Source organism: Schistocerca americana, chromosome X, assembly GCF_021461395.2.
Source record: "Schistocerca americana isolate TAMUIC-IGC-003095 chromosome X, iqSchAmer2.1, whole genome shotgun sequence".
In the NCBI taxonomy this organism is placed as follows: Eukaryota; Metazoa; Arthropoda; class Insecta; order Orthoptera; family Acrididae; genus Schistocerca; species Schistocerca americana.
The window spans coordinates 97,963,722-97,986,712 of NC_060130.1; the positions used below are offsets into that span (position 1 = coordinate 97,963,722).

General features: G+C 36.8%; 1 protein-coding gene across 1 annotated transcript in view; it reads right to left on the reverse strand.

Annotated features, from left to right (window-relative positions):
- LOC124555115 (exostosin-2) overlaps positions 1-22,991 on the reverse strand; it is a 100,888-nt gene that overhangs the window by 11,964 nt on the left and 65,933 nt on the right. The window contains exons 8-9 of the mRNA XM_047128918.1: positions 12,420-12,563; positions 10,035-10,163 (exon numbers count right to left, since the gene is read on the reverse strand). Coding sequence (XP_046984874.1) covers positions 10,035-10,163; positions 12,420-12,563 — 273 coding nt within the window. The remainder of the gene's footprint in view (positions 1-10,034; positions 10,164-12,419; positions 12,564-22,991) is intronic.

Consider the following 22,991-nt stretch of genomic DNA (forward strand, 5'->3'; position numbering starts at 1 on the left):
TCTGCAAACTTATATAGCTTGTATACAGGGTGTTACAAAAAGGTACAGCCAAACTTTCAGGAAACATTCCTCACACACAAAGAAAGAAAATATGTTATGTGGACATGTGTCCGGAAACGCTTACTTTCCATGTTAGAGCTCATTTTATTACTTCTCTTCAAAACACATTAATCATGGAATGGAAACACACAGCAACAGAAAGTACCAGTGTGACTTCAAACACTTTGTTACAGGAAATGTTCAAAATGTCCTCCATTAGCGAGGATACGTGCATCCACCCTCCATCACATGGAATCCCTGATGCACTGATGCAGCCCTGGAGAATGGCTTATTGTATCACAGCCGTCCACAATACGAACACGAAGAGCCTCTATATTTGGTACCGGGGTTGCGTAGACAAGAGCTTTCAAATGCCCCCATAAATGAAAGTCAAGAGGGCTGACGTCAGGAGAGTGTGGAGGCCACAGAATTGGTCCGCCTCTACCAATCCATCGGTCACCGAATCTGTTGTTGAGAAGCGTACGGACACTTCGACTGAAATGTGCAGGAGCTCCATCATGCATGAACCACATGTTGTGTCGTACTTGTAAAGGCACATGTTCTAGCAGTACAGGTAGAGTATCCCGTATGAAATCATGATAACGTGCTCCACTGAGCGTAGGTGGAAGAACATGGGGCCCAACCAAGACATCACCAACAATGCCTGCCTAAACATTCACGGAAAATCTGTGTTGATGACGTGATTGCACAATTGCGTGCGGATTCTCGTCAGCCCACACATGTTGATTGTGAAAATTTACAATTTGATCACGTTGGAATGAAGCCTCATCCGTAAAGAGAACATTTGCACTGAAATGAGGATTGACACATTGTTGGATGAACCATTCGCAGAAGTGTACCTGTGGAGACCAATCAGCTGCTGATAGTGCCTGCACTCTGTACATGGTACTCCGCATTTGTAAACATTGCACTGACTGCAAAACCACGTTCATGATGAACACTAACCTGTTGATGCTAGTACTGTAGAGCAATGAGTCGCATGTCAACACAAGCACCGAAGTCAACATTACCTTCCTTCAATTGGGCCAACTGGCGGTGAATCGAGGACATACAGTACATACTGACGAAACTAAAATGAGCTCTAACATGGAAATTAAGCGCTTCCGGACACACGTCCACGTAACATCTTTTCTTTATTTGTGTGTGAGGAATGTTTCCTGAAAGTTTAGCCGTACCTTTTTGTAACACCCTGTATACTTCTAACATTTGTCTTTTAGGCCCACTCCCCCTTAAGACCTAAAACAGTTTTTTCAGTGGCACTGTGTCACATGCCTTAAGATCTATGAACACTCAATGGCTACTCAGTTTCCTTTCCAGTCTGTTTGGCATTAGTTGTCTCAAAATAAAAATGTTGTCATTACAAGATCTTCCCTTCTAGAATTCATTTCCTCCTCAATGTCCCTCAACATCCTCTCTATCCCACCCTTTAGAACTTGACCATACAAACTACCAACAGAGAAGGTGATAATTTCCAAACACCTTCTTACTACCTTTCTTTTAAATTGGACTTAGATATTGCAAATTTCTTTCTTTGGGCCCTTTTTCTCCCTCTAACATGCATGCATTAAACAATTTACTCAAACATTCTCAAAAACCTTCAGCCCATGCTACAGTAATTCTATCCAGGAGATTTTCCATTACTTTAACAAATCTTCCTACTTCCGCTGCAGTTATTGGGTCTACATTTCACACAGACAATTCATTCTTGAAATCCATATGTATGGCCTTACATCTGGTTCTCCCTTCCATAAGCAGTATCTTGAAACGATTCTCTAATGCCAATAATGGAAAAATCACTGTACAGGGAGTCCCATAATGTTCCATCTCAGAATCAATGCAGTTTTTATTTTATGTAAATTATTTACCTCAAAATATAACATGCCATGCAGTTTTATTTGCAGACAACACATCCACACTTAGTGAAATTGAGACCATAGAACACATTCCTTAAAGAGTCACTGACACCCTAAATCGTTTAGAGCATTGGTTTGATGTAAATTTATTAAAATTAAATATAAAAAACTTTTATACAGTTTAAAATTAAACAAAATCAAGTGACTTCCCAACTACCCATAAAAATTAGGAACTTCGGGGAGCAGAAACTGTCAAACTCCTGGGGATATTTCTAGAAAAAAATTCCTGGTCTTCTCGTATAAGCTACTTGACCAAACAAGCTAATCAGTCTTGCATTCACAATGAGAATATTATCTTATGCAAGTGACATGGACACTAGGAAAATTTTTTGCCATAGCTATTATGAATCTATTGTAAGATACAGAATAAATCTTTTCAGGGAATGCAAGTAGTGTAAACAGAATATTATTATTTTAAAAGCGTTGTTGTTATTCTTTTTGTTGCTGGGGTCTTCAGTCCAAAGACTGGTTTCATGCAACTACTTGTAACCTACATCCGCCTGAATCTGCTTACTGCATTCACTCCTGGTTTCCCTCTACTATTTTTACCTCCCACACTTCCTTCCAGTATTAAACTGGTGATCCCCCGAGGTCTCAGAATGTGCCATACCAACCAATTCCTTCTTCTAATCAGGTTGCGCCACATATTTCTTTGCTTCCAAACTGTATTCAATACCTCCACCTTAGTTACATGCTCTACCCATTTAATCTTCAGCATTCTTCTGTAGCACCACATTTCAAAAGCTTCTGTTCTCTTCTTGTCTAAATCGTTTATCATCCACATTTCACATCCAAACATGGCTACACTCTATACTAATACTTTCAGAAAAGACTTTCTGACACTTAACTCTATACTCTATGTCAACAAATTTCTCTTCTTCACAAACACTTTTCTTGTCATTGTCAGTAATTTTACTTCCACTACTCTCGATGTCTCATTTCCTTATCTAATTCCTTCAGCATCACCTGATTTAATTCCCTACATTCCATTACCCTTATTTTGCTTTTGTTGATGTTCATTTCAAAAAATGGTTCAAATGGCTCTGAGCACTATGGGACTTAACATCTGAGGTCATCAGTCCCCTAGAACGTAGAACTACTTAAACCTAACTAACCTAAGGACATCACACACATCCACGCCGAGGCAGGATACGAACCTGCGACCGCAGTGGTCCTGTGGTTCCAGAACCGCTCGGCCACACCAGCTGGCTGTTCATTTCATATCCTCCTTTCAAGACACTGTCCATTCCATTCAACTATTCTTCCAAGTCCTTTGCTGTCTCTGACAAAATTAAAATGTCATTGGCAAATCTCAAAGTTTTGATTTCTTCTCACTGGACTTTAATTACTACTACAAATTTTTCTTTGGTTTCCTTTACTACTTGCTCAATGTACAGATTGAATAACATTGCAACAGGCTACAGCCCTGTCTCACTCCCTTCCCAACCACTGCTTCCCTTTCATGCCTCCTTGATTCTTATAACTGCCACCTGGTTTCTATACAAGTTGTAAATAGCCTTTTGGTCCTAGTATTTTACCTCTCCTACCCCAGAATTTCAAAGAGTGTATCCCAGTCAACAATTTCAAAAGCTTTCTCCAAGTCTTCAAACACTATAAATGTAGGTTTGCCTTTTCTTAACCTATCTTTAATGAGAAGTCGTAGGGTCAGTATTGCCTCGCATGTTCCTACTTTTCTTGGGAATTAAAACTGCTCTTCCTAAGGTTGGCTTGTACCAGTTTTTCCATCCTTCTATAAAGAATTCATGTTAGTATTTTGCAACCATGACTTATTGAACTGATAGTTCAGTAATATTCACATCTGTCAACACCTGCTTTCTTTGGAATTGGAATTATAATATTATTCTTGAAATATGAGGAAATTTTGCTTGTCTCATACATTTTGCTCACCAGATGGAAGAGTTTTGTCATGACTTGTTCTCCCAAGGCTATCAGTAGTTCTAACGGAATGTCGTCTACTTCCAGGGCCTTGTTTCAGCTTAGGTCTTTCAGTTCTCTGTCAAATTCTTAACGCAGAATCACATCTCCCATTTCATCTTCATCTACATCCTCTTCCATTTCTATAATATTGCCCTCAAGTACATCTTCCTTGTACAGACCCACTATACACTATTTCCACTTTTCAGCTTTCCCCTTTTTCCTTAGGACTGGTTTTCCATCTGACTTCTTGACGTTCATACAGGTCGTTCTCTTTTCTCCTAAGTTCTCTTTACTTTTCCTGTAGGCAGTATCTATCTTTCCTTTAGTGATATATGCATCTAAAGCCTTATATTTGTCCTCTAACCATTCCTGCTTAGCCAATTTTCATGACCTGTCAATCCCATTTTTTAGACATTTGTATTCCCTTTCACCCACTTCATTTACCGCATTTTTATACTTTCTCCTTTCATCAGTTAAATTCAATATCTCTTGTTTACCAGAGGATTTCCACTAGCTCTCATCTTTTTACCTATTTGTTCCTCTGCCTTCACTATATCATCTCTCAAAGCTACCCATTTCCCTTCTACAGTAGTCATTTCCCATGTTCTTGTCAATCGTTACCCAATATTCCCTCTTAAACTGGTTACTTCAGTTTATCCAGGTCCTATCTCCTTAATTTCCTACATTTTTGCCATTTCTTCAATTTTAATCTACAGTTCGCAAATAATAAATTGCGCTCAGAGTCCACATCCGCCCCTGGAAATTTCTTACAGGTTTATATCTGGATCCGAAATCTCTTTCTTACCTTTATATTATCAATCTGAAACCTTCTGGTGTCTCCAGGTCTTCCACATATACAACCTTCTTACAACATTCTTGAACCAAGTGTTAGCTATGATTACAACATGCTCTGTGCAAAGTTCTACCAAGTGGTTTCCTCTTTTATTCCTTTCCCACAAACCATATTCAGCTACTATTTTTCCTTCTCTTCCTTTTCCTACTACCGAATTCAAATCGTCCATGACTGTCACATTTTCATCTCCCTTAACTATTTGAATAATTTCATTTATCCCACCATACATTTCTTCAATCTCTTCATCATCTACAGAGCTAGCTGGCACAGAAACTTTTATTACTGTGGAGGGTGTGGGCTTTGTGTCGATCTTGGCTACGATAATGTGTTCACTATGCTGTTCACAGTAGCTTATCAGCATTCCTATTTTCTTATTCATTATTAAACATATTCATCCATTAACCCTATTTTGTCCGCCCCCAGTAGCTGAATTGTCAGCGTGATGGATTGTCAATCCTCTGGGCCCAGGTTCGATTCCCGGCTGGGAGGGGAATTTTCTCCACCCAGGGACTCGGTGTTGTGCTGTCATCATCATCATCATCATCATCATCATCATCATCATCATATCATCCTCATCAACTGTAGGTCGCCAAAGTGGCGTCAAATTGAAAGACCGGCACCCAGCAAACAGCCTGCCCGATGGGGGGCCCTAGCCATATGATTAAAAAAAAAAACTATTTTATTTTGTATTTATAACCCTGTATCCACCTGACCAGAAGTCCTGCTCCTCCTGCCACTGAACTTTACTAATTACCACTATAACTTTAACCTATCTATTGCCCTTTTTAAATTTTCTAAGCTACCTGCCCGATTAGGGGATCTGACACTCCACACACTGATCCATAGAATGACAGTTTTGTTTCTCCTGATTATTATTAGAAATATGTGTAATATTAAACCTAGACAGTTATGCCAACTTTTATTCACAGAACTAAAAATTTTCACTATTCCACATATTTACATTTATGAACTGTTTGTCTTTATCTGTACCATTCCAAAATTATTTATTGAAAACCATTTTCAACACATGTATGACACATGAAACGAGATAATTTCATGTTGCTGTCTCGTAGACTAAAACTATACTCCCAGACTCCTCAGTAAATGGCAATGAAAATTTATAATAAATTAAAAATGAAAAACTTTCACAGTATGGAACTAGATTTATGAAGATAAAATTACGCACCAGCCTAGTGCAAAAATGTTGTTATTCACTAATGAAACTTTTAGATGATGAAGATTTCCTTGCACGGTAATAAATTTCAAATTATTTTTTAAAATTAAGATTGATTTTTTTGACACATTGTACGTATCTCTGTCACAATATTTATTCTGATGAGTCTCCTGTAGTTTAAATCAATGATTCACATATGTACAACACAAGACAATAAAATTCTGATTTTGTTATATCTGTCCCTTCTTTCACATCTCTTCTTCAGTTCCTCACTGTTTTCCAGGCTTCTGCCACCTGTGTACCCCCCATACATCTGTCTATCTTCACATGTCTTTCTTCTCACACCTAATTTATCCCATCAATAATTTCTTTTCATCTTCATTGTCTTATATCCACATTCTTTATTCTAGCCTCCAGGTCCCTCATCCTCAGCCAATTGTTATACATTTTCTTCTCCATTTTCGTCTTTTCACATATGTTCTCCATACACCACTCTGGGCTTTGTTTTGTTAGTCTGCTTTGTTGACCCAGCACTTCATACGCTACCTTGTGAATGCATCTTTTGATTTGTTGGTATTTCTCTACAGAATTTATGCATTCATAAAAACTAAGCAGCTTACTAGCTAGTCTCAGTTTATTAAGAAATTTTAGTCTCAACTCTGAGACTATTTATATTATATTATATTTGACAGCATCCAGGATTTTAATATGAGCACTACCTTCCTGAGGAACCCTTTTCCTTCATGGTGACATGACAATCTTTGCTCTAAGCAGGAAGTGGTCGGAGCCATATTCTAGGCCTCTGTGTACCCTTACATCATTCACACTAAGTGTAGAATTTTTGTTTTGTGTTATACAAACAACAACTGTCCTCAAATCTCTTGAATGACTGTCATGTGTATTTATGTATCCACTTATCTGAAAGAAACCATTTAAAATTTTCAAATTCAATGCAGCGCATGTGTTTGCCAATCTTTCGCCATTTTCATTTATGACATTTTCTCTACATGTTCCTACTATCTCATCATCTACCTCTGTACCTATTCTTGCATTAAAATCTCCCATACTGATTATTCCCTTTTGAGACATTATCTTTTCCAGGACAATTGTCAATTCATCAGCAAATCCATCTTTGGTTTTGCTATCAGTGTCATTTGTTGAAGCATACACTCCCACTAACGTGCACCGCATCCACACTTGGGGAAGTCCACAGTCATAATTCTTTTTCTCTAACAAATGGCTTTGCATTACCATATCTATCATACTCTGATAGCTGGAAATGACTAGAAGTGTCCTGTACTTAGCATCTGCCTTGACATTGCTTTACTAGTATCAGCTACATTGGGAATCTTGGAGATATGCCATGTCTGTAGAACAAAAGCAGAAACATGACACGAATCACTACATGTGCTGCCAAAGCCAGACCCCATGCAGGACACTGTTGAGGAGTACAAACAGAAACACACCTCTACAAAATATTATCCTCCTCCTTCATGAAAGTTCTGTGATACCTTGTTTCAAGGCATAACATTAATCCTAAACACAAGTATCAGTTTTTCCAAGATTCCATTATTGGTACTCAGCAAGCATCCTACAATGAAGCATCAATGAGTTTAGTGTTGGTGTGTTTGTTGCTGTTAGTAGTAATTTATCTTGCAGAAAAACTGAAGTAGATAGTTCCTGTGACTTAGTATGGTTAGAGGTTATTCTTGACAACATACAATTGTAGTTGGCGGTGACTTCAATTTTACCCTCAATATGTTGGCAAAAATACATGTTTAAACCAGGAGGTATGCATAAAAGATCATTAGTAATCGTACTAAACACATTCTCTGAAAATTATTTTGAGCAATTAGTTCATGAGCCCATTTGAATAGTAAACGGTTGTGACAACACACTAGCCCTCTTAACAACAAATAATCCTGAGCTAGTAATGAGTTTCAAACCAGATACACGGATTAGTGAACACAGGGTTGTCATAGCAAGACTGAGTACCATGACTCCCAAATCCACAAAAAATATATCTATTCAAAAACACAGATAAAAATTCAGTTGATGCATTCCTGAAAGACAATCTTCCAAATTAACAATGTAAGTGTAGACCAGATGAGGCTTGAATTCAAAAAAATAGTATGGACACCAACTGAAAGATTTGTACCAAATAAATTAACAAACAATTGATCTGATCCCCCGTGGTAAACAAAACAAGTCAGAACAGTGATGCAGAAAAAATGAAAAAAGCGCGCCAAATTTAAATGAATGCAAAATTCCCAGGATTGGCTATCTTTAACAGAAGCTCAAAATTTAGTGTGGATTTCAATGCGACATGCTCATAGTAGTTTCTACAGAAAAACTTCGTCTCAAAACTTGGCAAAAAATCCAAAGAGATTCAGGTCATATGTAAAGTATGCTAGCAGCAAGACACAAGCAATGGAATGCAATGACGATGCTGCTAAAGCAAAGTTGCTAAACACAGCCATCCGAAATTACTTCACCAAAGAAGATGAAGTACATATTTCACAATTCAAATCAAGAACAGCTGCCAACGTGGGTAACTTAGAAGTAGATATCCTCAGAGTAGTTAAGCAACTTAAACCACTTAATAAAAGCAAGTCTCCTGGTCCGGACTGTATACAAATTAGGTTCCTTTCGGAGTATGCTGATGCAGTAGCTCTGTAATTAACAATCATACACAACAGCTCGATCGATGAAAGATCTGTACCCAAAGACTGGAGAGTTGCACAGGTCACACCAACATTCATGAAAGGCAATAGGAGTAATCCACTAAATTACAAGCCCATATTATTAACATCGATACGCAGCAGGATTGTGGAACATATATTGTCTTCAAACATTATGAATTATCTCGATGAGAATGGTCTATTGACATACAGTCTACACGTATTTAGAAAACATCATTCTTGAGAAAAACAACAAACTCTTTACTTGCACAAAGTGTTGAAGGCTATTGACAAGGAATTTCAAACTGATTCTGTATTTCTAGATTTCCAGAAGTCTTTTGACACTGCAGCTCATAAGTAGCTTGTAATCAACTCAGTTATGTGTCTGGATTCTTGATTTCCTGTCAGAGAGGTCACAGTTTGTAGTAATGGACGGAAAGTCTCTGAGTAAAATGGAAGTGATTTCTGGCACTCCCCAAGGTAGTGTTATAGGGCCTCTGCTGCTCCTTATCTATACAAATGATTTAGGAGACAATCCAAGCAGCTGTCTTAGGTCTTTTGCAGATGATGCTATCGTTTATCTTCTAGTAAAGTCATCAGAAGATCAAAACCAATTGCAAAACGATTTAGATAAGGTATCTGCATGGTGCAAAAATTGGCAATTGACCCTAAATAATGAGAAGTGCAAGGTCATGCATGTAAGTGCTCAAAGGAATCCCTTCAAGCTACGATTACACCCTAAATCAGTCAAATCTAAAAGCCATAAATTCAAATAAATAGCTACAAATAACAATTACGAACAACTTAAATTGGAAAGAAAACATAAAAAATATTATGGGACTGCTTACACTATCCTTGTGTGTCCTCTTTTGGAGTACAGCTGCAAGATAGGATTACACTGAGAAAGTTAAAACAAGGGCAGACTTTTTTGCTATCAAGAAATAGGGGAGAGAGTGTCATGGACATGATACAGGATTTGAGGTGGACATCATAAAAACAATGCCATTTCTTTTTGCAGCTGGACCTTCTTACGAAATTTCAATCACCAACTTCCTCCTCCAAATGCAAATGCAAAAATATTTTGTTGATGCCAGCTTACACAGGGAGGTATGATCATCACAATAAAATAAGGGAAATTAGATCTTATGGAGAAAGATATAGGTGTTCATTTTTTTTCACATGCTGTTGGAGAGTGGAATAATAGAGAATTATTGTGAAGGTGGGTTGAGGAATCCTCTGCCAGGCACTTAAATGTGATTTTCAGAGTAGGCATGTAAATGTAGATGTAGTACAAAGGGAATATACTGCAATTAATCATGAACAAGTTTGAATTTTAAAATAACAACACAAGTCATGCTGATTCTTTTGCTGTGGTTGTTCTGTGTATCTTAAAAGAAGAAAGCAGCTAACTGTACCTTTATTGGAGCCTTGCTGGTGATATTTGCAACAAGGAAGTTCATCGCTATATCTTCACAGTTCATGTGTTCGTCCACCCATTCCTTAATATGACCTGGCATTGCAGTAGTATACAGGTAACTCCAGTACTGTTGGAAAGAACAGTCAGTGTTAGTGTCATGGACCAATGTCGTATTTATATTATGTATAAGGGGCATAATTTCCATAACTGTTAGTGCCTTCATGGAAAAATGCTTGCAGTTGCCTACAGAACCAGGATTGCATCCAGATGTGCACCTCTTCATCTGAAGCAAATCAATGGGCATGAATGTCTTTCTTCAGGACTCAAAAAATTTTGAAATCACATGGGGAGAGATCAGGACTGTGTGGAGGATGTGTAAGGGCTTCCCAGTGAAACTTCTGCAGCATACTCAAAACAACCTTGGCAACATTTAGGCAAGCATTACCCTGCAACAGAATAATGCCATTTTGACTATGATGCAGAAGTCTCACTGGGAGGTCCTTACAAATCCTTCATACACTCGCAATCTCTCCCCATGTGATTTCCATATTTTTGGTGCCCTGAAGGACGACATTTGTGGCTATCAGTTTGCTTTGGATGAAGAGGTGCATGCCTGGGTACAATGATGATTCCATAGGCAACTACAAACATTTTTCATTTTTCAATGAAAGCATCGACTGTCTTGTCTTACTGTGGGATAAGTGTATTAACAGTTAAGGAGGTTACTTTTAAAATAATAATCAGTTTATGTCCTTTTTTTCCATCTGTCTCATTTTCATTTGTGCACCCTTTATATTATTATACAAAAATACACCAAAAACTACAGAACAAATGATAGCCGTGAAGTTACATTGTGACAATCTCTAACTCATGCTATGGTTCATAGATACAGTCAAATTACTTTTATAATTTGCCATGTCTTGTTTTATTTTCTTTTCCTAATGACATATCACTCATAACAACCAATTAACTTTGAAGCTGGCACTAGTTGCAACAATAAAAAAACTGTGATACTATCCAATAGTTATGCACATAATACTCTTCTCATACCAACACCCATACTTTTCTCATATCAACACTCATTTGCTAAGGAATCTCAGATTTCTAGCCATCTAATTTGTGAAATAACACTCAATATATCAAAGATTTCTTCCAGCATTTTCATTAGTTGTTCTGATTTCAGGAGGCTGGCAGTGTGTGGTTATCATGTTATTTCTACTAAAAAAATACTGTTATATAGTTACTTAATAGATTTTAAGAACCCAACTTAACCTTTAAGCCCTTTCTGTGTGTAATAACTTTCAAATACAACTTATCCTTGTTTAATGGTGCACTTGAATCATTTGGGTGCATTATATTATGGGAAGTAATTTTTAATGTTGATGATGCCTAACAAAGAGGACCATCCTCTTAGGTTCTCTTTGTTGATTTGGCATGTTCTCTTTGTTGATTGGGCATTTTTGCTATCCAATAGCTCACCCAAATTAACAGGAATTTTTTTGAGGGGGAAGGAGGAGAGGGGATGTGTTACTGACACCCAAATTGTTCCCACAAGAAGCTAGGGAAATATAGATTGAGAGAGAGTCTTGCATCATCTGGGCAAGCATACTAGAATTTGAGTGCAGCAGGGTTTTACCATGCTTGCAAGCAAAGTGGCCAAGGCAAGATTCCCACTCCCTGTAACACACAGCATTTCAATAGAATGTCCAGAGCTATAATCATAGAGAAGTCATTGGCCAGCCTTCATCTATGCACTGAACAATAGCTTGCTATGTATATGTAGGTCACTACCATGAAGCTTAACAAATAGTGAATGTTCATTCACCTGATAAATAAGACTACCTTCTCCCAAACTCACAAAAAATATGAAGTAAATTGGAACCATGAAGATTTGCAATATTACGTAATTATTGATCACAAGAAAACAGCAAAACCTTGAAAAAGAAAAAAAAAATGTTGAGTAGAAATTAAAACTAATATTAGTGTAGTTATTCTTTTCGAGAATTACAGAACAACTTCCAAAATCAAAAAATTTACTTGACAGATATCTGAATTTCCATTCCTCCAGTTTCTATTCCTTAAATATGTTACTTTGCTTTTACCTCACCTTCATAGAAGAGAATGTATATATTTAAAAAAGAATCTAAAATTTCTATGTTGTCTACAAAATACCTAGATTTCAGCAATAACTAATTTACCCCAATATAACTTTTCCTTACAATATATTTTGCAACAATTTTAATTATCACTGGAAATAATAATTAGATTATATCTTTTTTGTATAAACAGTTCCCAACAATTATTAATTCTTTTCACAAAAGAAAAATAAGAAACAGGGTTGGCATAGCCACTATATTGGTTCTTTTTAAATGTTTTTTCTCACCTTGTGGTGGAATGCAGCACCAGTCAGAACCATAGATATATGATTGGTCCACTCTGATTCATATTTCCAGTGTTGTGTCACATTGTCCCAAACATGGGTTCGTGAAGGAAACCCAACAATACGGTCTGGAAATTCTCGCCACACCTGTGATGAGTAAAATCAATCCCATTTTTTTTCCACAAAATTACACAGTATATGTAAAGATTTGATGTACATCACTGTTACAGCAAAGACATACAAAAGCCTACACAAATCTGACATTTGTGTCTAAGACTATAAAAAAATGCATAGAAACATTTGCAGAAATGGCAAGAATTGAACTAGAGACCATATAAATTCCAGGCACCATGCAACAGGAAACAGTTGTGATTATGTGACATTATAGTTTGCAGACACTTCACAACAAGTGATGACGAGAGGTCTGAATTGAGCAAAACTTTGAAGATCAATGAGATCAAATTCACCTGCTGGCAGGGTTTTGTGTGTATAGAATGATCAGTCACAGCAAGATGTGTATGCTGTTGCATTAGATGACTCAACACCACAAACATTAACACAGAGCACGATCTAAAAGTGTATCACAGTCAGCTAGTGAAAGTGAAAAGGAAGGCAAGCACATCAACCAATAGTAATTCATTCTTTTACACAAGGCTCTCTTCTGTTTGTCAAATCAGTGATTACATACATGTTAATATAGTTCACAGCTAGGTACATTTAGAAGCATTAACTTAGGATTGTGATGCTCGATAAGTAACAACCTTTTTTCAGTACTGCCCAGACACAAAAGTAAAATTATTGTCAGCTCCTTGTTGCAGCACTTATTTGTGAGAAAATGTGAATATCAGACTCTGTTTTGCTTACCATGCACACATTCCAAACTATCAGTTTGTCTAACATTATTTCACTTAGGTTTATTCACATGATTACCAGCTGTCATCAACAAACATGGTGCCACATTTACCCAACAGAGGCAGCGCATTTCCCCAGAAGACATCAAGAAACTTTTCCAATAAGTGACACAACAGAGGCAGATACTGTCTTACCCAACCATTACCAATTTTCACGTGGAATTGTTGGTATAGGGCTTTGAGAATTTAACAAATCAAGTCATAAAATCAAAGGTTAACTTCGTCACCAGAGAGCTTTATGAGCGATGGAGCTATTGTAGCGAGCACTCTCGTCTTCCTCTGATCTGTGAATCAACACTTTGCCCCAGTGATGGAGTGACCTACTATTTTATGTGAAATGGTAACAGAGTGCATTGGGATTTTAATGTACCTGAAATACAGGTAAAAGTGGAAATAATATTAATCAACAGAAAAATTCAGCAAATAAACACTGACCTTTGTGATTATTGCCTTGGGACTGCACCATAAAGTCACATTTTACATATTTTTCTGATGAATGAGGTAGATCAGTGAAAAATCACTGAATTTACTCTCAAATGGAAGCAGCTTCTAACACCCTAATTATATTTCTCTTAAAATGACATGGTGGTTCCTTCAGCAAGGTCACAAGCAATACACCTCTCATCCTTGCCAAATTAAACATGTAACCAATCTAAAAACAGTTTTCACAAATTAAATTCCTATTCCTAGTTTTGACATGTTGGAATTCTAAACACCAGCAATTTCATCCAATAAACTCAAGACATCTCTGCATGATTTCTGTAAACACATGGTTCAATTCTGGGACACTCATATATAGACAAGGGACTTGCAAAAAATTTTAGCAAATAAATTTACAGCCATTAAGGAGAACTTCAGAAGGTAATAAAGCACTTAAAAAGGCAATGAGTGTCTAGTGTACTAGATAAAAAAAAGCATTTGTGTGTCTTTAATGTATTCAATGACATGTAAGTTTACACTGAAATCAGTATGTGGTACCTTTATAATACAACGAAATATCAGTAAATCAGCGCAGCAGGAATCATATTAATTGTGCTCCAGATATATCACAACCTATTAACTTAAGTGGCTTTTTAACTATTTTAAACCAGGGTCATTGCATGCCAAGTGGTCTAGAGGTTCCCACATGACTATCACAGATTTTTTCTGAAATTCTGTGTGGACATTCGCACATGTCCCAAATGAATATAAACAAAATTTTACTTTGACCAATATCATACTTACAGCTGCATAGTTATTTGTTAACACTATCTATGGAAACATTTTCTTGAAAGAAACATAACTAATCATCTTGCGTAACGTTTTACACTCTCTTAAGTGAAATAATAAAAAAAGATTTCTTGAGTAATTTTCATATGGATAATTTGAAACAAAGTTGGCTGAAAAATGTGTGCTTGAAAGAATGTGAAGTTTACTTGCTTATATCTCCAGAAATGATAGCAGGATAAACCCGAAATTACGCACATAACAATTTACCAGTACAATGCTTCAGAATATAGAATTTCATTCTCCTACTGGTTTCCAACAGTTTACAAAAAGAGGGCAATGTTGACAATTTTTGTAGAAACGCCAAAAATGGCTATTTTTAGCCAACTTTTACATAAAAGAATCTTCTGCAAACTCATTTAAACCATTTTATCGGAAAGACCATTCTAAACCATCTAAAAAAAAAAAATTGGTTTTGCAATGCATGCATATAAGGCCCTAAAAATGAAGAGGTGGAGGCTCATTTAAAATACACCCATACTCTGCAGGTACTTACATCTGACATCTTTTATTACATCTTATATTTGTTTAATACTCTCTAGGGAAGGTAATACCAAAAGTCCTGATGACTAGGAAATGAGATTGAGTCAGAACAAACTGAAAACAACTTCAAAAGAAGGGATGTCTTTTGTCACAACTCATCATGACATATTTCAGCCTGTCTTACTGCTATGGTAACTACAGAACAAAACTGGTTATAAATTTCAAAATTTAACTGTGCATTACCAAGGCACTACACATTATGATAGCAAAATTTTTGCATAACAGCCACAACACACATCGTTCAAACTGCCTTAAGTGTTACATCAATGTCACACTACATAAGTTCTGGGGAAATTCATAGCAACCTACCTGACTTTTTTTTTTTTTGGAAAGGATTCACATTATAAAAAATTTGGAGTATGTCTTCTTATTATGCAATGCTATTGACATGCTAGTATAATTCCAGGTTAAAGTACAGGACATTTTGTGTTTGCATCGTTTGGGGTTTATATGAACTAATGAAAAACTCTGTAAATGTGTTGCTATGGTTCAAGGTGGCTTAACCACTGCTGGTCTCTCTTAAAGTAAGGAAACCAGCGTCCCCATCACCATAGGTGCCACATTTGATAGCTGTGTAACAGCAGTCACTGGTGGGTTTCTTTACCACAAGTTCCAAGCCTGATAAGTGTTTATTTACACAAGATCCCAAGCCTAATGATACATTTCTCTTAGTGTCAGAGAACTAAGCTATAAGAGGTATCTTTTAGGGGTCATAAGCTTATGTTTCCTTCATGCTACTTGAATTATAACTGTAATAATGTGTTGTCACAGAATCCAGGACTCTTCACCCATTGATGGACAATAAAATGAGTTTGCTGGGCTATGTGGGTGCATAAAGCTTATTAAAACATCCTTCCGCTCATCGGAAGTCTCACAGGTATTTTGAATCCACCACTCTTTTCCATAAACACATACAGCAAATTGCCTTGGCTGAAGGTGATTGAAGTGTAGGTGAACAAGGGTAAAAGAATCGGTGAGTCACAGTACATGGAAGAAGGGTTAGATCATTTAACAATTATATTTAGAAGAAATAGCTACCCTGAGAAAGGGGAGATTAATAGGGCACTACATATTAAAATATCAGGATCTTCTAGCAAAACAGAACAAGCTACAGGGAAAGGTCTCCTCGCATTCATAAAAACACACAGATTGCATTAGCAGAGTGCCACAGTACAGGCACAGTGTTTAAACTTTAAAAAAAGTTTGTGAATATTTGAACACTGGAAAGTACCTACTCTCACCATTTTCCACAGCTGGAGTATACAAAACCCCTTGCATATGTGATCAGGTGTACACAGGAACTACAAAAGGAAGCATTAACACCCAGTTCAAAAAATGCAAACGCAACTGTTATCTGCGCAAGACTATGAAATGTAGCAAAATGGAGTTACTCTATGTAATACTGTTCTACTCTTTTAGATAACTAGTTTTTTTCTTTTGATTACTAGACTGATAGTAGATGTACCTAGTTTATTTAAAATGTCAAAATTCCTATCTAAGCTGTATTTTATTAAAATTACAGCTTAGATAGGAATTTTGACATTCTGAATTTGTAGTTTACTAGATTATTTGTGTGCTGATAATCCCAATGACAAAGTTAATTTTCCATAAAACGTTTTCCTTTAAGATAAATTTGTAATTAAAGTTGTTCCTACACCAATTAATGTGGTGAACTAATAAATGTTTATTAAAAAAAGGTCTAGCTCATTGGATAGCCTTAATTTAACTCTTTCCTGCAACCAGTTTATTTTTCCTAGAAACTTTTTAACTAATAAATTATTTGCACTAAAAGTTTTGACCCATGTAAAATTACTTTCATTATTTGAACTTTTAAGTGTGTGTAGTTCCCAAATTTCAAGTTATACTTTTGTTGCCCTAATTTTTCTAAATCAGACAGTGCATTTCGTTATTCAAATAAGCCACTAATTAAGGATTTAAATAAATCAGGAAAATTAAGAACCTGAGAATTTTACATGAAATTCGGTAAACCACTGTATAAATATACAGTGTGTTACTCAGATAGTACTTTGAACTTTAATACTTTCATACATATCTAGCATATAGTGACACAAAATAAGTATGGATTCAATAGAGTGATAACATTAACAAATTTGAACCTCGCACTATTATAAAGTAAAAAGTAATAACCAATTTATTTAATTATCCATATGGCTGACTGTAGGACCAGCTGACAATGCCACAATCAGTCTGGTATTAGCTATCGAATCTGCGGCTAGCTTTCACCACAATAACAGCTACATACTGAAGTCTGCACTTAGCTATTATTTGAGTAACATCTCTATGATGGAATGTGTATTTGGTAACAAAACTCATTATACAATTCACTTGATTAACACCTCAATGTAGAAGTCGTGCCTGGTAATCACTAGATCAACATTTCTTTATCAAAGTGAGCATCAGAATAAATCTTCGTAAACAACTTTATAGAGTCTTTTGGTTATTTCTTACACTTACGATCTATGGTCTGTGGAAGGCTAATGTGTATACAAACATTAGTGCTGAATTAGTTATGGAACAGTTTACTACATAAGTCGCCAGTGACAATGATTGTGAAGTGACGATGTTCTAACCTCTCATTTGTAAATAATGAAATGTATTGATAGGAGAAGCTGATCACTGCCAAGATGTGTGTGTGTATGTGTGGACAACAATATATGTGCTAACAAGTCAATGTCAAATCAGTGGTGGTGTGTCTTATTTTTCACCTTTGCGACCGCACCTACTCATCATCACTGATTTCATCCAAATTTAAAGTATATGAAGAGCTTGAACAGAAATGAAAGTGGCAGAGAAGTAAGAGCTCCTGATGGCCAAACACGTAGATGGCATGGCACTGGTGAGGCATCAGCGATTTATGTTTGCACAGTTCCCCAGGCAGCGACTGGCACAGCAGAAAGAGTATAGAATGGTAATGTGAGGGTTACTGGGTCGGATTCCAGTCCAGAAACTTTTTTTACTTTCAGTTTTTACATTATTTACATTGCAAGTAAACCAAAATAATGTTTAATATTTTTATAAAAGGCATCAAAAGAAATGGCAAAGAAAAATTTGGGATTGGAAACAAATTTCCAGACAGGTATACATGAGAACTTGGTATATAAAATTACATACTTCGTTATTTTACAGTTGATGATTTACGTTTGCTGGGGTGATATTCATTGTAAAAACAGGAAAACCAGCAATTTTCTCAGCATCTTGCAAAAATAATAAATGATGTATTTTTACAATTACAGGATTGTTTCAATGTTTCTACACAAAAACAAACTTAGTTTACATTCATAAAAGGTTGACTCTCATCACACAGTTTGGCAGCAAACCACACATAATACATCATTTTGCAAACTATTGTTGAGGATAGCTGGTGATGTACAGTGGAATGTATTTTGATACAGTTTTCTCAGAATGTACTTGATTTTCTCTCTCGATGAGATACTAGTAATTCTGAAGCTGTTTCATCAAATTCTTTGCCTGGTGATAAAAATAGACATTGCAGGTTTTCACTAGCACTGTGCATTTGGGGGAGCCACTTTAATACTGCATGATGGCACTCTTTCTTAATCTAGAAAAATCTCATTGTGTAATTGTGAATTTGCTTGTCTTCCCCACAAGTCAATTAATAGAAGAAATCTATTCTCCTGCATGTATGGCTTCATCATATCAGTCAAATAATTTTTGAATAAGGTCGTCGTAAGTTCCCCAGATTTTTACACATACTACTCCACCATCTTTTGACTACTTGATCCAAAAGAACCAGTAAGCTCTTGTAACCATATTTAGACTATTGGTAATAGTTTTCCAGAAGGGTTCTTCCCAGTGCAAGTAATGTAAAAAGTCAAAATGGGAAATAAAATAAAAGAGAGAGCTTCCACATAGGGATTTGACACCACAACCCTCAGATTAGCAATCTATACTCTTCCTGCTGCACCAGCCACTGCATGAAAACCACACTAACGTATAAGGCTGATGCCACACCCAACCTATGCCAAGAATGCTATTTTTTTTTAAAACACTTGGCCATCTGGAGCTACCACATCTGTCACTTTCATTTCTGGCCAAGCCCTGTATATATCACATATTGCGATGAAATCAGTGATGACAAGTAGGTGCGGGCCTCTAGTTAGTTAAAAACCCCAAACAGGTTTCAGCAAGAGACATTATGGTGCTACCAAGAAATTTCAGTCTGCAACTAGATTAGTAACACTACATCCGATAATCAGAAGCAACAGATTGTGCACTGGGACCAAGACCACAGAACCACCAAATTTGTTTCTCTGATAGTAAAAGTTTGTCAAGGTCCATTCTTTAGTATGCAAGGATATACAGAGATGCCACAGAAATTTAAAAGCACAAAAACAACTTTAACAGAAAAGGAAGAGGATTGAAATTACACAAGTCATGGGCCTGAGTGCTAAATGAAACTTCCAGCACCAGCTCATCTTCCTACCTCAAAAATTTGACTGCAGAAATGATCACAGTACATTAGGAAAAAATGGATGATGGAACACTGTTCTACTCAAATTTTGGATTAAACCATGATAAGAAGTTTCAGTTGCTTTTTACAACCATCTTCAGATTACCCAAACGATAAAAGTGTTGAATATGCAGTAGAAACTATCACTATTAGCTGTAATCATGATGGCAATTTTTACTGCATATTCACCACTTTTTTATGGTTTGGATGATCTGAAGATGATTGTAAAAAGGAACCAAAACCAGTTATCATCCTTTAACTGTTTAAGAAAAAAAAATTAGTCTAGGCATTACAAAATTTTCATTTCATAAATATCCTGATTTGATGTTACAGTTGTATTATTATGAAAAGTGTGTGCACTTATTAAAGAACCATTCATGACATAAAGCTGCATTCTGAAGCCACAGTCCTCTTTGGCAGTTACTCGTTCACTGGGTGCACAATGCAGATTTTGCAGTAGCATCCCTATTACCAAACAGTGTGTGTGTGTGTGTGTGTGTGTGTGTGTGTGTGTTTTTGCATTCATGGCGTGTCTTTGACACTGTTGTGCTGTTATCCATCACCACTATGATGGCTGTTGGACAATACCCTGATGTTATGACCTGTGCTGTGCCTGGCATGTGAGGCAAATGTCTCATTTCTGGATAATGACGCCTTTATACACTTTCTTTAGTTATTGTAACACAATGGCACAATGTATTACATTTATTTGTTCAATTTTTAATCTTTTTTCTATATTCAATTACCATTAGTGTTTCAATATTGAGTGAGAATGCTGTGAGTAACAACGGCTGTTGGGCCACTACAGCATGTGATCATAAACAATTTGACCAAGTGTCATCAGTAATTGCTTGTAGAGTGCATGCAAAATTACCTGGCCCCTAGCTGTGTACACAGCATGGTAAGAGAGGGGACAATGGTAGTGGTGGGGGTTCTGTTGAGGACGGGGCAGCATAATATGAGAGGTGTAGTTTTACAGCTGAATCCTTCACACAAATTCCTATCTTGCTGAACTTCAAAGCTACAGGTCATGCCAATACAACCACTAATCTGATAAGTCTATCATTTATTATTGAAAAAAACAATGAGTTACAGGATTATGTTAAAATCGCAACAGGAGCAATCTACTTTAGTCTGACTTGTAAATCCTTTTTCTCTCTTGTTACCATATTAAAGTTAAGAGTCTTTTGCCAAAACACAGCGGATTTACACAATTTCGCCTCACTAACACTTGCAAGTGAGACAGAATCCTGATGCAATCTATTATCAAATGAACAACCGAGGAAAAATTTGATCAATAGATTTTGAGAAGCTCATCTTCAGTGTAACATTAAACATGTCATCTCTTCACTCATTTTCTTGCAAACCCCATACTAATTCTCATTTCACTAGCTATCAATAGCTCTTTAAACACTTACATTTCACTGAAAAAATCTGTAGTTACTCATATATCCCACCAGATCAAAAAAATTCGCATGTTAATTACAAGGTAAAATACTCTTTACTTTGTGTGCTATTCTTTGTTACAAATTTGACTCAATACATGTAACCACTAACGACATATGAGGAATGTCATGAATATTTCACTTTCACTTGCACATGTGAATGGGAAGTTAGTGCACTACATACAACTCATTTTTTCAAGACTGGAGATAGATAAAGATCTCATCTCACATTTATAGAAAAATACAATATGTTAGCCACATTTCATACACAGAAATGTATGATCTAACATCCGCCAAAAGCAAACTCATAGTGACACCTATTCTTTATAGGAAACTGTTTGAATTTCGTGCAGTACCTTACTTAATGTCAAAATATCACAGTAACTATGAGCATTAATGAAATGATAGACAGTTCATCATGAAGCTGACAAATGACACTATGATACACAACAGAATTCACAAAATCACTGTACTTATCCAAAATAGTCTCCTCCTAAATCAATACAAAGCTGAAATTGTTTAAAAAGTATTTTGAAAGAATCACTCCAGTCCTTGTATGGAATTGCATCTAGTACTGCAGTACAATTTTCTTAGATTTCCTTAACTGCGTTGTAACAAAGTCGTTTCTCTGCCAAATTCAATTTGGGGGACAACCAGAAGTCAGCTAGGGCCAAACCCAGTAAATACAGTGAGTGATGCAGGACTACAATCCATCTGCTGGACAAATATTAGTGTATGATCTTCACTTTGTGGGCTGGGGCACTGTCGTAGAGGAGCAACCGGGAACCCACCTCTCAGTATTCAGGTCAAATTCCACAAATTCTCGTCCACAAATGATGGAGGATGACGAAATAAAACTCACATTTAACTATTTGCCCTTCTGGTACAAATTCTCTACGAATAATTCCTTTGGAATTGTAGAAAACTGTTACCATTGTCTTCACATGACTCTCCCACAAGCACACTTTCTTTGGTTTCGGATTCTGTGGGCTCAACCATGCTGCACTCTGCCACTTTGCAAGAGGCTCATATTAGAAGCACCATGTCTCAGTTTTAATTGCCTGAAAGTGCATGCAGTGCAAACCACACGTGATCTCTCTTTTTGCCCAAATCCTCAGACAAAATTCTGTGCACAATAGTTTTCGATACTCCTGACAGCCCCTTAATGGGTGATGCAGAAACACATCTATCTGGTACAATTATTTCAGCAGGTTTTTGCACATTTTCATTGCTGTGACTTGCCCGTGGCTTTAATGCTTGTGGTAAGTTCTTAATGTCCTCCCTGCCATCACAAAATAGAGCAAACCACCTAAAAACATTTGGACTGCTTAAACAATCATTACCATAAACACTTTTCATTATATCAAATGTTTCACAGGCAAATTTGCTTAATTTAATACAAAACTTGATGTCGTCTCACTGCTCCACCACTATTTTCCAATGAGCGTCAGGCATGTAGTCCTCCCCAGGGGATACCACCTTGTCAAAGGCACCTTATATGCTGGGCAGGGAGGCATGTGAGCTTTGATGAAGTGGGGGCTTGGCCGATGGTAGTGTGGCTGCTGGTAGTATCTCCCAAACCAAATTGGCCCCACCAGAGGAGCTAGAAGAAGCGTGTCCCCCCCCATAGGGCGAGGGGGCTCAAATATGTTAGGTCATCAAACCCATCTATGGGAGCTAACCCCGAAATGAAAGCCTGGTCCTGATGGTTGGGGGATGAGCACAGGGTTGATACCTCTGATTTGTAAAAAGCCTGTCTTCATGAATAATGTAACAAGGAGTGTTGGATTCTGAAGGCAAATTGTGTCAAGGAACAGGCTCCAGCTCTTGGCTGATACACAGCCACAGAGCAGCAAGTTAAATGTTTATCTTTCCCTGTGTTTCCACATGGTATACTTATTAAATTTTGTGCGTGTTT